This window comes from Bos indicus, chromosome 15, assembly GCF_029378745.1.
Source record: "Bos indicus isolate NIAB-ARS_2022 breed Sahiwal x Tharparkar chromosome 15, NIAB-ARS_B.indTharparkar_mat_pri_1.0, whole genome shotgun sequence".
NCBI classification, from domain to species: Eukaryota; Metazoa; Chordata; class Mammalia; order Artiodactyla; family Bovidae; genus Bos; species Bos indicus.
The window spans coordinates 24254485-24270741 of NC_091774.1; the positions used below are offsets into that span (position 1 = coordinate 24254485).

At 44.6% G+C, this 16257-nt stretch overlaps 1 protein-coding gene across 5 annotated transcripts in view; it reads left to right on the plus strand.

Moving 5' to 3' along the window:
• Nucleotides 1-1937: 1937 nt before the first annotated feature.
• Nucleotides 1938-16257, plus strand: part of TTC12 (tetratricopeptide repeat domain 12) — a 46784-nt gene continuing 32464 nt past the window's right edge. Inside the window, exons 1-7 of one of the 5 annotated variants that reach the window (XM_019975744.2) lie at nucleotides 1938-2018; nucleotides 3624-3696; nucleotides 8420-8583; nucleotides 9120-9141; nucleotides 9798-9875; nucleotides 10906-11027; nucleotides 15296-15355. In XM_019975744.2, the coding sequence (XP_019831303.2) occupies nucleotides 3639-3696; nucleotides 8420-8583; nucleotides 9120-9141; nucleotides 9798-9875; nucleotides 10906-11027; nucleotides 15296-15355 (504 nt within the window). In that variant the 5' untranslated portion in view covers nucleotides 1938-2018; nucleotides 3624-3638. Of the gene's footprint in view, nucleotides 2057-3623; nucleotides 3697-8419; nucleotides 8584-9119; nucleotides 9142-9797; nucleotides 9876-10905; nucleotides 11028-15295; nucleotides 15356-16257 lie in introns of all 5 variants that reach the window. The other 4 variants (XM_070803444.1, XM_070803445.1, XM_070803446.1 and 1 more) reach the window with 4 other exon arrangements.

A 16257-nucleotide genomic window follows, 5' to 3' on the forward strand; every position in this document is an offset into this window, starting at 1 on the left:
TCAGCAGTGGACACAGGACTGGAAAAGATCAGTTTTCATTTCAATCCCAAAGAAAGGCAATGCCAAAGAATGTTCAAACTACCACACAATTGCATTCATATCACACACTAGCAAAGTAATGCTCAAAATTCTCCAAGCCAGGCTTCAACAGTATGTGAACCGTAAACTTCCAGATGTTCAAGCTGGTTTTAGAAAAGGCAGAGGAACCAGAGATCAAATTGCCAACATCTGTTGGATCATTGAAAAAGCAAGAGAGTTCCAGAAAAACATCTACTTCTGCTTTATAGACCACACCAATGCCTTTGACTGTGTGGATCACAACAAACTGTGGAAAAACAGATGGGAATACCAGACCACCTGACCTGCCTCCTGAGAAATCTGTATGTGGGTCAAGAGGCAGCAGTTAGAACCAGACATGGAACAACAGACTGGTTCCAAATTGGGAAGGAGTACATCAAGACTGTATATTGTCACCCTGCTTATTTAACTTATATGCAGAGTACATCATGAACTCTGGATGAAGCTGAGCTGGAATCAAGATTGCCAGGAGAAATATCAGTAACCTCAGATATGCAGATGACACCACCCTTATGGCAGAAAGTGAAGAAGAACTAAAGAGCCTTTTGATGAAAGTGAAAGAGGAGAGTGAAAAAGTTGGCCTAAAGCTCAACATTCAGAAAACCAAGATCATGGCATCTGGTCCCATCAGTTCATGGCAAATAGATGGGGAGACAATGGAAACAGTGAGAGACTTTATTTTGAGGGGCTCCAAAATCACTGCAGATGGTAACTGCAGCCATGAAATTAAAAGACACTTGTTCCCTGGAAGAAAAGCTATGACCAACCTAGATAGCATATTAAAGAGCAGAGACATTACTTTGCCAACAAAGGTTCGTGTAGTTAAAGCTCTGGTTTTTCCAGTAGTCATGTATGGACATGAGAATTGGACTATAAATAAAGCTGAGCACTGAAGAATTGATGTTTTTGAACTGTGGTGTTGGAGAAGACTCTTAAGAGTCCCTTGAACTGCAAGGAGATCAAACCAGTCAATCTTAAAGGAAATCAGTCCTGAATATTCATTGAAAGGACTGATGCTGAAGCTTCAGCTTCAATACTTTGGCCTTAAATGTGAAGAACTGACTCATTGGGAAAGACTCTGATGCTGGGAAAGATTGAAGGCAGGAGGAGAAGGGGATGACAGAGGATGAGATGGTTGGATGGCATCACCGACTCAATGGACAGGAGTTTGAGCATGCTTGGGGAGTTGGTGATAGACAGGGAGGTCTGGTATGCTGCAGTCCATGGGGTCACAGAGAGTTGGACACAACTGAGCGACTGAAGTGAACTGCAGATGGTGCACTTTACAGCGTCCATGATAATGTGAGCCAGTTCCTTAGAGTAAATCAATCTCTTTTTCCTCTCTCTCTTAAAATATGAATGAGTCCATAGTCTCATGCTCTAAATCCTATGACTCCCTGGATAATAACCAACTTATCCCTTTGGACTAGGTGCCTGGTACTTTAACCAAAATTCATGAGAAAGTGCCATTTCTCTATGTGACACATGAGAAAACTTAAGATCAGAGTCGTCACATAACTGTCTTCTCCGAAGATCTCATCTATACCAATAAGCAAGCCTGACTCTCCCAAGTACCGCTGTTGACCTTGCCCGTTTGGGGCCAAGGATTATTAAACTAATGGAAGTGACACCACCGCCCCTGCCCCAATCCTAGAGGAGAAAGAGGTGAAAACCTGGCGCTCATTTAGGGATCAGCGCAGGTCACTTGGGCTTTTCTGCCCGCCCCGTCCACACTTCCTTCGTGCTGATCAGAGATCCCTGGCCCGAGCAGGCCCTGAACTTGGCTGCGCGCTCCCGAACTAGAGCGCGGGGGCGGGGCGGGGCGGGGCGGGGCTTCGGAGGTAGAGCCACGCCCACCTTCGGCCCCGCTCCTCCCCGGTTCGAGTCGGCCACCGCCAGCCCACAGCCGCCATTTCCTGTCCGGACGGTGGCGCGGTCAGGTAACTGCAGCGGGGTGGCCCAGCCTGCGCACGTTCAGGTCTGGTCCTGATCTCTCCGTCAGAACTGAGCAGAGGACACTAGTTTGGGCTCCAGTGGATGGGACGGGATCAGCTGTGGGCTAGGACTCCTATGGCGGGCACTGGGCGGGTGGACGCTGTGGAGCAGTTGCTAAGCAACGATGTCGCGTCCCCGCCCTCCTGCGCCGGGTGGGCGGGGCGTGTCTGGGCCCCAGCACACATTGAGGCTCCCGGAGACCCGCCGGCTTCTAGCCGGTGAAGCGCGAACTGCAGAACTTCCTGGGCCTCCCCGCGCCCTGTCCTTCTCGTTCCGTCGTGGGTTTGCTGGCTAGGCAGGGAGCGCCCTCAGACCCCGCCCTGGGAGCCGAGGGCTTGGTGCCTGCCCCAGGGTAGTTCTCCGGCCTTCTGCCCCTCCTAACCTCGAGCACGTTAACTCACTTGGCTAGGCCTCAGTTCCATCAGAGCCTAAATTGTTAGAGCTGGAAAGAAGCCTATGGATCATTTAGTTAAGCCACAAGTCCCCTGCCCTGATTTACAGATAACGATGCCTCACAATAACCAGTCATCATCGAGAGTGCCTGGCACTTTTAATTAGTCTGCAAATAGCCCTGTTTGCTAGAACCAATGAGGCTTGTAAGGCTCAGAGAGGTTGTGACTTTAGCTAAGGTAGCACAGCTTTTATAACTGGTGGAATCTCAAAGAGATCAAATAATTCACAGCTTGTTCCTGGCAGATTTGGAATTTCCAATTAAATGTGGCTTCGAAGACTATTAAAGACTATTCGAAGACTATTTGAAGACTATTAAACCTAACTGTAATCAGAATTACTTGCAGAGAGCTTAGAACTGTACACTTCTGGGTACTCTTTCAAGCTTACTGAGGGGCTCTGGGCTAAGGCTGAGGAATCTGTGTACTAAATCAGTTTTTGCTTGATTTTTATGATCTGTGGGTGGACCTTTGAGAACCACTGGCTACAGTGTGAGGCCTTTTCACTCAAAAACAGCTGAGAGGTGATCCAGCTAAAGTACCTGGAGAGAAGAAGATAAGGCCGGACTGTCAGGTTCCAGTCCCTCAGTCAATTTGTAGCTTCTCTTCACTTCTCAGAAACAAGCCCGAGGCTTATATTTTAAAGAAATTTGAACATGTAGATGCAGATTACCTGTTTCTGGTTACCTATCACAAGGTCAGGTCCAAACTTCTGGCTGGGCCAGCCCATCAAGATCAAAGTCAAGGGTTTGTGTCCTCTATCCCTGGTGGCTTGTCTGCTGCTCCCCCTGGTCTCTTGCACACCGGATCCCTTATCAGCAGTCAGTGTGGGCCTTGTAGGGACATTTTGCAGAGCAGTTTCCCCGTTGGAGGAGGCTGGCAGCTTTCTGGCAATATCACTACATGTAATGAGTGTTCCTTGGCCTTAACAGGAGTCAGAATGAAATAGATCACCCGGCTTGTTATTCATGACTTTTGTAAACACAAATCTGTCTTTAAAATAATCACTTGGCTCTTGGTTTTAGCAGGCTAATAAGCCTGATGAATTCTGTTTAGTGTTTTATTATTATTAATTTTCATCGTCTGTGCTGCCTCCCTCAGGGATTCTGGTTCACAATGGCTGACTATCAAGAGGAAGACTTGCAGAAATTTCTTAAAAATGTGGATGAAATCAGTAAGTACCAGTAAATCCTATACAAATTAAATTTTACTCTAGGAAAGTGGAGTGCCTAAAGAGAGATGATCACTCTAAGTTAGTTCCTGGGTTGCCTGACAGGTTTATGACTCTTAAGGGAAAAAAAAATGTCACTGAGATTAAACAGAAGAGGGTATTGAGAAGCAAGTAATACTGAAGACTGGGGCTAAAATTTTCTGGCTGTTAATTGGTATCAGTGAAGCTGTTAATATTCTGATTGGAATTCAACCACTCTTCTCCGTATTCTTTCCCCTTCTGTGTAGAAGCAGGTCAAAAGGAGCTTCCATTTCCCCATCACCAGTGAGCCTAGCTCTTCCGTTTGAGGTCACTCAGGAGCCTCATTGATCTGGAATCTGTCTTGTCTGGGGGGAGAGCCATTTCTGGTTTTGAGCTGCAGCACGTGCGTTTGTATTAAGTCACTTCAGTCCTCTCCGACTCTGTGACCCTGTGGAGTGTAGCCCACCAGACTCCTCTGTCCATGGGATTCTCCAGGCAAGAATACTGGAGTGGGTTGCCATGCCCTCCTGCAGGGGATCTTCCCAACCCAGGGATCAAACTCGCATCTCTTATGTCTGCTGCGTTCATAGGCAGGTTCTTTACCACTGGTGCCCCCTGGGAAGCCCTTTGAGCTGCAGAGGCAAAGTCAAATGGCTTCCCTTAGTGTCCATCACATTACATGGACGGCTCCTGGTTGCCACACCCCTGTCTATTCCTCTAGGCAGGAAGACCCTTCCGAAGCTCAGACAAGTTCTCAGAGGACACGCTGATCACACAGACCGTCATACAGGAGATTCCGAAGTACCCAGTCCCTGTTCAGACTTCAGGGAGCTTGTTTGAGGGTCAGTCAGTTCAGTCGCTCAGTCATGTCTGACTCTTTGCGACCCCATGGACTTTTAGAGAGTAGAAACAAGAAAACCGACAATAAGGCAAAACTTATCTAATAGAAACATATTGAAGTTGTCGCTTCTCACGGGCTGTGTGGGTCCAGAGAATAAAATCGTTTTAAAAATAGTCCAGGCAGCTTCATAGATGATTCATCCTTGGTGTGTTCTCTGCGTTTGTCACGGGCCTCTCCTCTGCCCGTCCCCCACATGTTGTTCTGGCCTGGCCCACTGTTCACCGCTTTCTCTGCCGGTGGTTTAGCCCAAGCGTGTGGTTTTAGCTCCCACCCTTGTTGATGACCCCACGTCCCAATTGCCACCAGCCGCGTTTTTGATCTTCAGCCTCTATGCCAACTGCCACATCCATGTGTCCCTCAAACACCAGGAGCTTCCTGTGTCCAGAGTTCAGTTGATTGTCTCTTTCCTCTCTGTCCCCCGACCCCTAATAAAACTTGCTTCTCCTACCCTCCCCATCATTCTCGTCTCACTTGGTGGCACTATCATCCCCTAAATTTACAAGTCATACTGGCCTACCCCTCCTCTCTCAGCCCTGAATTTAATCAGCCCTCGGATTTGCTTTCTTTCTTCAGCTCTGTCCTCTCCCAACTTCCCTTTGTTCTGCTTCTCTAATCCAGACTATTTCAACAACCCCCTGATTGGGTTTCCTGCCTCTAGGCTCACACTCCCCACAGAGTAATGTATCTAAAATGCAAATCTGACCCAGACACTTCTCTGCTTGGATTCTTCCCGCAGTCACAATAAATTTCAAGCTCTCATCAGGACCTGAGTCCTCCCGTGACCCTACCTTGCCTCTTGCCTCTCCTTACCTCACACTTGAGCAACAAACTACTTCTGTTCCCCACACACCCCCCTGAAGCTCATGCTCTGCCTGTTAGCTTTCTTCCCTCTGCCTCTTCATCTTTATTTATCTGGCTAACACTCATTCATACCCCAAGTTCATTCCCATACCATTGATGTCAATACTGTATGTAGAACTTTCTGTGATGACAGATATGTTCTATAATCTGCAGTGTGCACGATGTAATCAATGGCCGCAGGTGGCCATCGAGGGTTTGAAATGTGACTAGTACTACTAATGGAGTTCCCCTAATGTTTCATTTATTTGTAGTTGTTGTTTAGTCGCTGTCATATCCAACTCTTTTGCGACTCCATGGACCCTCCAGAGTAGCCCACCAAGCTCCTCTGTCCATGGGATCCTCCGGGCAGGAATACTGGAGTGGGTTACCATCTCCTTCTCCAGGGGATTTTCCTAACCCAGGGATTGAACCCATGTCTCCTGTTGGGCAGGTGTATTCTCTGCCTCTGAGCCACCAGGGAAGCCCCAGGGGTCAAACCTTCATCTCTTGCCTCTCCTACATGGCCAGTCAGATTTTTGACCACTGTGCCACCTGGGATGTCTTATTTCATTTATACGTAACTTAAATGTATATAGCCACATGTGTATAGATTCTATACATTCATTTCTTGGGTGCTCATTATGTATTGAGTGTTGCTAGACCCTGGATGCTAAAGCTGAAACTCCAGTACTTAAAGCTGAAACTCCAATACTTTGGCCACCTCATGGGAAGAGTTGACTCGTTGGAAAAGACTCTGATGCTGGGAGGGATTGGGGGCAGGAGGAGAAGGGGACGACAGAGGATGAGATGGCTGGATGGCATCACTGACTCGATGGACGTGAGTCTCAGTGAACTCCGGGAGATGGTGATGGACAGGGAGTCCTGGTGTGCTGCGATTCATGGGGTCGCAAAGAGTCGAACACGACTGAGCGACTGAACTGAACTGAACTGAAGGTAAATCTCCATACAGACTCATGGATATTTAATACAAAACTATCATGTCTGTTTTCTTGCTCAAATTGTTTCCATTTTGACCACTGGGAGCTCTTTTGATCAAATTTTATAATTTTCTCCATAAAGGTCCTGCATACATTTTGATGGATTTATTTTGGTATTATAGATAAAATATTCTCTACTCTAGGAGGTAGGGGGGCTTCTGTGGTGGCTCAGGTGGTAAAGAATGTGCCTTCAGTGCAGGAGACCCGGATTTGATCACTGGGTTGGGAAGATCCCCTGGTGAAGGGAATGGCTACCCACGCCAGCATTCTTGCCTGGAGAATCCCGTGGACAGGAGCCTGGCGGGCTGCAGTCCATGGAGTCACAGAGATGGACACGACTGAGCGACGAACAGTGCTACTGCTTGTGCCACCTGGGATAGATCAAAATCCCCAGAATGTTCCGTGTAGAATTCAACAAGCTGATTCCAGAGTTCACATGAAAGGGTAAAGGGCCACGAAAGTGCAGAAAATTTTGCAGAAAAATAAGAAGGTGGGATCCCCCTACTAGATGCTCAAGTTTTTTTATAAAGCTGTAGTAATTATGCATGGCAGTTTTGGTGCTGAAAAAGACAGGTCATCCGGTAGAACAGAATGAAGAGCCCTAGAGCAGGTTCACACATGCAGCATGAAACAGGGATGACGCAGTGTATCGGCGAGAAAGCAGGGATTCTTAAACAAATGGTGCTCCTGTCCTACACAAAGTCAGCTCCAGGGGACTTCCTGGTGGTCCAGTAGTTAAAGACTCATGCTCACACTGCAGGGGGCACAGGTTTGATCCCTGGTTGAGGAACTAAGAGCCCTGCATATCCGCACAGTCAAAAAAAAAGAGCAAGTTGGCTCCAGGTGGATTAAATACCTTAATGAGAAAAACAAAATGTTGAAACTTTTAGAAGACACACAAGAGTGTATTTGTAAACTTAATATACACAAAAGCATAAGTCATAAGGGGAAATATTGGTACATTTAACACATAGAAAATCTCTTCAATGGAAGGTTCCATAAAAACAAAAACACACCATACCCAAGTAGAAAATGTTCACAAATATGTATAACAGTCCAGAATATGTAAAACAATCATAATAAGAAAAAGACAAACAACCCAATAGAAAATATGAGCAGGCAATTCACAGAAAAGGAAATCCAGATGGCCTACAAACCAATAAAAAGATGCTGGATCCCAGTCACATTCAAGAAGAGGCAAATGACAACATTAAGGAGATAAACGTGTTATAGTGAAAGCGACATGGAAGTATAACAACAAGTGTGAACAAGGATGTGGAGGCACAGGAACTCTCGTGCACAGCTTGTAGGAATACAAATGGATACAGCCTAAAGAATATGTCACATATGTGCATAGGGAAATATATACATGTATTCAACTCAGCATCTATTTGGTATAGAAAAAAAATTAAAAACACCTGGAGGTCCATCAATGAAAGAATGAGTCACCTATGTAAAATAAGTGAAATGAATCAACCGGAACTATTTGTATCAAGAACATATCTCTAGAGCATACTAAGAGAAAAAAGCTAAGTTGCAAAAGAATGCAAGATGTTTAAATACATGCGAGATGTTAAGATGTTTAAATACATGCATTTACACAAACTCTGTAGTAGGTGAATACGTTTTGGGAGTCTAATAAACAGCATTGTGATTATAGTTAACAACACTGTACACTTTAAAGTTGCTGAAAGGGGATCTTAAATGTTCTCACCACTCACAAAAACAAACTGAAATATGAATATGTTAACTCATCTTGGTTTGGGAATCATTTCTCACTGTATACCTGTATCAGATGACCATGTGGTACACTGACTTACACATTGTCCTGGGTCAATTGTATCTCAGAAAAGCTGGAAAAAATAAAAGTCCTTCCGCATGAAATTTACTGCACCATCATTGATATTGAATAGGGTCTTTCTTTTTGAAGACCTTATGTGAATGATTCACCTGATTTCTCCTCTAGCCAGTTTAATTCAGGAGATGAATTCTGATGATCCAGTCGTACGAGAGAAAGCGGTCCTTGAGACAGAAAAGAGACTGCAGTTTACAGAGGGGGGCCGAGAGGAGGACGAGTGCAGGACCACCGTGAACAAGACCATGATCAGTCCCCCACAAGCTCCCACGAAGGTGCCCTTTCCTTATTGTGGAGTTATCTATGTGGACACAGCAAGGAAGCCTGCATGAAACAGAGGAAGGAGTGGTTTAATCTCAACTGCCTGGTGAGGCTGAAATAGACTTGTTCTTTAGAATCACTCCATTTTTCACAAGGAAGTATAAACTCTGATATATTTTTCTTGGTCTTTCTGAGTCATCCTTACACAATCCTTTTGGTTAGTTTTAATGAAAATTTGGCCTCTCCACCCACTGAGATTAGGACCATTTTTAAGCTGTTAATGTAACAGTTTACTAACTCATAGTTCCAATTCATACAGCCACAGCTAGAGTCCCTGGTTTCTGCAGACTAGCCGCATAACAACTATGCCATAATCAGATCTCTTGATTTAAAGCAAGCCTGAATTTGCAGCCTTCTAGAATTATGGTTAAAGGAAAGGACTCTACTCCCCCCTTGAAATTTATCTGCCTTCTTGGTTTGTATATGTGTAAATAAGAGAGTAGTTTTTGAAATTTGTTTCTTTGTTTTTATGATAACCTGTGCCCTGCAGGATGCAGATGAAATAAACACAGGTAAGGACAGCATCTCTCTTCCCAATGTGTATTATTCATTTAAAGTCAGTGTTTATTGATTGTGGCTTCTAGACCCTTAAATTATAGCCTCTGGGCTTACAAACAACCATAAACAAAAACCTACTGATCACCCAATTCTGTTACTAGTGGTCAGAGAGGATGGTGCTCAGAGGATTTTTCCTGTGTTCTCCTGGCCAATCTTTTGTACGCTGAATTCAGTTATTCTGTTTCATCCAATTTACTTTTAGCTACTCAGAAGGATCCAGAGAGCTTCTCAGTTGCTCAGCTCAGCAGCTCATTATGCTAAGTGGAACCAAAAAAGTCCGTCTTCAAAGAAAAACTCTTTTAAAAGGCATAATTCAAATTTGAAGCACCGACATAGTCATCATGTATAATAATACATCACACGGATTCCCATTTAATGTCAAATTAAGAAAATGTCATTTCAGTTGTCTCCGAAATCTGTGTGTGTCTGTGTCTGTGTGTGTGTGTGCGTGCGCACGCATGCACCCACATGTGTGCATGTGCCTACATGTGTATGCATGAAACGTGTGGCTCTAAAACTCTAAAGTGGCTTTCTTCTGAATTTGAGCTAAAGAACTGATTATAGTATTTGGATTTTTCTTTTTTAATATTTGAAATCACTCCGTTGTCAGAAGCCTTCTTGGCATCTCTGGAGAAAGATGCAAAAGAACGTGCCAAAAGAAGAAGGGAAAACAAAGTCTTAGCAGATGGTAATTGTCAGTCTTTTCACTTTTTAATGGCAGGGATGATTTGTGCTGGAAAAAGCAGGGGAGTTTATGCTGCTGTTTGAGGACATCAAGATTCCCAGTGGGTGGGTTCAGAATGCGCCTGAGGCAGTGGGACCTGGCCAGGCAGAAACCTGTTTTCCTGTTTCTGCTGCAACAGGCGGAGAGGCAGACACAGCCCTGAGATAGCCTCCACAGTCAGACCTGTTTCTAAGGCATATCGCTGAATGTAGCAGCACTAAAGGATGCTTGGAAAGTAGGGAGGGGTGGGAGTGAGGTACCACTCTCTAGCCTGAGGCACAGATGAAGATGTGAAAAAGAAAAATGAACAAAGCTGGGTGAAAGTGAAAGTTGCTCAGTCGTATCCGACTCTTTGCAACCCCATGGACTATATAGCCCATGGAATTCTCCAAGCCAGAATACTGAAGTGTGTGGCCTTTCCCTTCTCCAGGGGATCTCCCCAACCCAGGGATCAAACCCAGGACTCCTGCGTTGCAGGCGGATTCTTTACCAACTGAGCTATGAGGGAAGCCCCAAGCTGGGAGAAAGGAGAGAGGAAATAAAGGAAAAGAAAGAGCTGGGGTTGTGTGTGTGTGGTCGTGGAATGGGGGGGATACATATGACAGAAGAATACTTTCAGCATTTACTTTATACCACTCAGTGCCATGTGCCCTGCAGATCCGAATGATTCCATATTTGCTAGAAAATTAGTCGTTTGAATCTCTTTATTAGACACTGAATGTGTAGATTTGCTCTTTGTGGCAAGCTTGGAATATTCCGAGCCTTGAGACAGAAACATTTACTTTTTCTGAGAAGCTGCTTAGAAGACTTGGGGAGGATTTATATAAAAGAAATCGACCCAGAATGATCTGCAGAGAGAAGGAAGTAACAGGCCCCCTTTGGATGGATGGACGTTCTAACCTTCAAAGTAGAGTTGGAAAATCAGGGCAGTGAAGCTTGAAAGAATTTTCCAGTGTGTGGGGAGAGCTCACCTGTATGACTTCTATTCTCACAGCCCTAAAGGAAAAGGGGAATGAAGCATTTGTCAGAGGTGATTACGAAACGGCCATCCTGTGCTACAGTGAGGGTTTGGAGAAGCTGAAGGACATGAAGGTGCTGTACACCAACCGAGCTCAGGTCAGTGAGGCAAGGGTGTGTCCACGGGATTTCCCCAGGGAGCCGCAGCCATTAACCTTGTGAAAGCAGAGAAGGGTGAGACTAGGTGGTACCCGCCGTGTGCTGGTAAATGTGTAGCAGCCGCTCTGGTTGGGCTGGGGGTGGAGGCTGATCTGCATGGAGCATTTGCCAATTTCCATGGTGTAAATACTCTTCACTATGCTCCAGGTTCAAGCTACCAACTTGGACTCATTAAAGGAGAACTTGGGAATAGCTACACATAATCAGCTGTCTCCATAGTAAAAGTCACCCATCTCCTCACTGACGGTCCCCAGGCACTTCACCCCGTGTATAGCTGAGAAAGCCAGTGGAATGAGATAGCCTGTGAGACCTCGGAATTCTGCCACCACTGACTTAGTTCATCCTCTTTTTTGATGCCAGTTTAAGGCTGCTAAGGGTTACTCTCTTGTTAATTTCTTACTCACTGTATGAATCCCTCCTTGATTAAGATTCTGTGATTGGGTATACTAGAGCTAATGGTCCTGAGCCAATTTCTCAGAAATTTTGAGTTTGTAAAACCCCCGATACTTCCATTTAATATCACAGATGAGCTCAGATTTCTGGAACACCAGATAAAAATCATTACCTTGATGTTTATCATCTACTCCTTAATGAAGGGACGAGATGAATAGTTTTCAGTTGAAACAGAAATGCCACCTGTGACCTTATCTTTGAAAAGTGCTTGCGTTTGTGTATGGGAGAGCTGTCTCCTGCTCAGGCCTGAAAAATTGGCAGATTCGTGGACATGATTATCTGATGATCAGAGTATGTCAGCAGGGCCTGGGTGAGATGAACTTGACGCCATGTCATTGACAAGGAGAGGATCCTCGTCAGCTCCAATTTTGTAACTCAGGATTAAGAATACCCTGCTGTGGTACGTTGAGGAAGAGTGCGAGAAACAGGACGTCAGCCGTCCAAAAAGGCTGGACCGTGGCAATGATTTAATGATAAATAAAATCCAAGCACAACGTAAACTCGTTAGTTCACCAGTTTGGATAAATCAGTCTCGAGTTGAGGTGTCATTTACCTACCCCCATTTGTGGAGGAAAAAATGTAAGGAAGAGAATCGGTAAATAAAATGGCCAGAGGTTGATTTTTGCCATGTCCATTTTATCACCCTCACGAGATTATACACTTTTTGAGGGTAAAAACTGCCATATACTTTTCCCCCTAATGCTGTGCTTATAACCGATGTTCAATAAATCCTTATTAAGTTATATAACACTTGCTGGAGGCACAGAAAGTCCACTTGAGGGAGTGAGGTTTCTGTTGACACATCAAAAGAAACAGCTATAAATACAAACAATTAATATGATAATTATAGTTCTTTTTTATTTATCACAAATTTGGTCTCCAAACCATTTACCTACGGATGCTTATTCAGTCTTGTTACTCTGAAGTTACTTGAAAGCTGTAAAATTGAATTCCTTTAGAAAGTTATATAATGCAGACTTACATCTAACTCACATGGTCTATACCCTGATTACTCTAAATTAGTTACATTTTTACTGTACTCAAGTTTAAGCAGTACTTTGATTAGTTCTGGAGAACCACATTAAGAATGACTGTGGATAAAAATAGGTAAATGCAATGAAAGGCTTTAGGGAGGCAATTCCTTCCTCTTTTCCCAAAGAGAAAGCTTATTCAGAGACAAATAAATACAAAATGTGCTGCCTGGTGTTAGGAACCATTTGAACCATTGACTATTTTTAAAATGCCTCCCTGTATGCATGCGGAGTTAGAAAACACTTAATAAGGACCCCGTGAATTGAGTGTCGCTGCTTGCTAGGGAGAAAACCTACCCTTCCATCGCTTTGTTTTTCTCCCGGAGCTAATGTTATGATCAATAGATTGCTGGTGTAATTTAGATAAATCAGGAGTTTAATTGCCATTTGGAAAAGTCGTTCTTTTCAAAATGTGGAAAAACAAAAGCAAACAGGAAATTTAGAGGGTGTTGAGTCCAAGCTTTAAAAGAGAAAAGGAAGGAAAAGCGAAAGGCTGTGTAGAGAAATTGTTGAAGCCCATACAGAGTCTGCATCCTGAATAACAATGCCGTAAAGTCATGACTGAAGTTGTCTAGAAGGACGCTAGTTTCTTCCCCACATCCTCTGACTTCCAAATGAAACCCCAAACCCAGAGGAAAGGATGGTGCTTTATATAGAACAGAGAGCTCAAAGAGTCATCATCTTCAATTAGTACCAAATCCCTATTAATGAAAGCACTGCCTAGCAGCTTCCTTTCTGTTGGTACAAAGAGCTGCCCAGCAGAAATTCCATTAACCTGCTGTTGCCTGCTCCCCCCTCAGTTTGGTTGACTGCTTCGATTTCTCGTGAATTATAACACTAACTCATAATTGGTTTGTCCATGTAGATATCGCACCCGATTTATTGTTCAGAATGTCACAGTGCCCTGGTACGGTTTTGGTCATGGGCAAACCTGTTGTTGGTGACTAATGGGACCCTGGGGCCTGATTTTCCTTTCTTCCAATAGGATGATCACTGCTGCTTCTTAGGGAACTTTCCGAAAGATGAGCACTTAAAGTCTACTTTGTGCAACTTGACAAGAATTTATTAAGCATCTTTCATATCCAGTAATTAATACAGAGGGTTTAACAGCCTTGGTGCAGACTTTCATTTGCTTATGTGCCACAGTTCTTGGAAACTGTAAATGATCTAAATTCTTAAGTTAGTTCAGTTTGAGTGAATCACAGAATTCTGAGTTAATGCCTGATTTTCAAGATTTTCCTCAATTGTAGGGGATCCCAGAAGAGAGCTGCAAGGCATTTGAAACCAAGGGCTCCTGGGGATAGTTTGACTCTTATATGTCAGCTCATTTCCTACATGAGCTCATTTCCTGTATGAGCTCATTTCCTGTATAAACTCCTCCTCCTTGCTGCACTCAGGAGGAAAGAAGCAAAACTTTTTCTTGATCATATTTTGGTAACAGCTTTATTGAGGTACAGTTGCTATAACCAATAATTCCCCTATTGAAAATGTACAGTTCAGTGGTTTCTATTCACAGGATTGTGCAACCCTCACCACAACCAATTTTAGAAAACATTTTCATCGTCCCCCAAAGAATCCCATACCCTTTAAGCTCCTCAATCCTTTTGTCCTCCCCCACACCAGCTCTGGGTCACCACTAATCTACTTTCTGTCTCTGTACACCTCTATGCACCTGACTGTTCTGGGCTTTTCATGTAAATGACATCATCCAGTATTTATCCTTATGCGTCTGGCTTCTTCCGTTCAACAGTGTTTTCAGGGTGCATCCGTGTTGTAGTATGCATCCGTACTCCCTTCCTATTTATTGCCAAATATTTTGTTGTGTGAATCTAGTACATTTTATTTACCCATTCATAAGTTGGTGGACATTTGAGTTATCTCTGCTTTCTGGCTATTATAAGTAATGCTGCTCTGAACATTGGCATGCAACTTTTTGCATGAACATATACGTATAGGCCCCTGGCTATATACCCAGGAGTGAAATTGCTGTATCATATGGCACCTCTGTGTTTTACCTTTTGAGGAAATGTTAGACTGTCTTCCAGAATCACTGCAGTTCCCACCAGCAGTGGATGAGTGCTCTGATTTCCTACATCCTCATCAACACTTGTCATTATCTGTCTTTTTGATCCCCTTTCTTGTTTGGTTTCCTTCTGGGACATTCACAGCAGGGTCAGCTCCAGGAGCTGGCTTTTCCTTTCGAGGGGTGTTTAGTGTGCTGGGTATTTTCTGTTTGCCACCACCGCCCAGATCCTTCTGTGCCCTGGGGGACGGACTGACCTCTGTGGACTGGCCTCTTGCCTCCCCAGCTTTCTAACTTCCATTTGGCCAGTGAGATCAGAAGGAAGGAGGAAAGTGAACTGGGGCTTTCTCCTCCAGCTTCCGCTCTACTAAAGGCCTCAGCTCCTCTTAAGCAGCGCTCTTCACAAAGCAGCCCTCTTCCGTTTTGGCCATTACTCCTCCTCCTGCCCCTCAGGTCCAGCAGTGGTGCTGGCTGGCACTGCTAGTCTCCATCTGCCCTGCACTCACCCTGTAAATAGTCCCTTTATTAAACTCCCCAGTATGAGTGCCATCTGTTTCCTGCCGGCACCCTGATTGGTGCAGGCAGGGACCAGTTACTAATACTTCGCACCGCTCTCTCCTGCCCGACTGCGCTTTCTGCATTGACTGAAGACTGCTCGCTGCAGAACTGTGTGTGAATAGCAGCTATTTGTGTCTCTACAGGCTTATATCAAACTTGGGGACTACCGGAAGGCGCTGGTGGATTGTGACTGGGCTCTGAAGGTAAGAAGGTTGTTTCCTCTTCCACATGATGGAGGGGGGATTGCTCAAGGCCGGGTGTCTCAGTCCTGAAGTGAATGGAGGGGAGGTGTGGTTGTATCATAATGGGAAGTGGTGTGGACGCTGCAGTCAGAGCCTCGGTTTCCTCACCTGTAAAATGGGAGAGAATAGAATTGTTGTGAGGGTTATGATAACACCTGTGGTGCCTCACCCAGAGGAAGTACTCTAGAGGAACTGTTGTTAACATTGGCTTTTCAGGGTGTTGTCACAACGGCTCACCCTTTACTGTAGTGTTAGCAGACGCTTTGCTCCTTGTGATGGTGGAGATGCGTCTTGCGCTTTCTAGAGCCAACCTGGGGGGCTTGTTTCTGCCATGTGGCCATCCTTCCTCATCAGCTCATCCTTTTCCCCTCCAGCTCTGCTCATTCAGAAATGTGTCCTAGCACGCCTCTTTGTAGAGAAATAATCAGAAGCAAGATTTTCTGTTGTTCCGCCTGGATGCTAGTCAGGCCTCAGGCAGATAGCATAATACTGTGCGTGGTATTTCTGCCAAAATAGATAGTCAAAGGTAGAGAGAAGGAAGGACTGTTGGTGGAAATCTTAGAAGGGTTTTTAAAAGAGAAATGTCATGATCACTTCTTTGGAACATTATTTCAGATGACTAAATATTTAAATAACCCTTAATCCACATTCCCCCAAGTTACTCTGTCACAAGGGCCTTTAACTAAATAATCAAAACCAATGCCTCTCAACCTTCCTTGCCAACGTGCTAACAGAAGGAACATGAGCCCCTGGAGGGTCTAAAAGCAGAGAGCATGAAATTTCTTCTCAGATGCAAATTATTTCTAGGAGCCCCTGGTGGCTCAGATGGTAAAAAGTCTGTCTGCAGTGTGGGAGACGGGTTC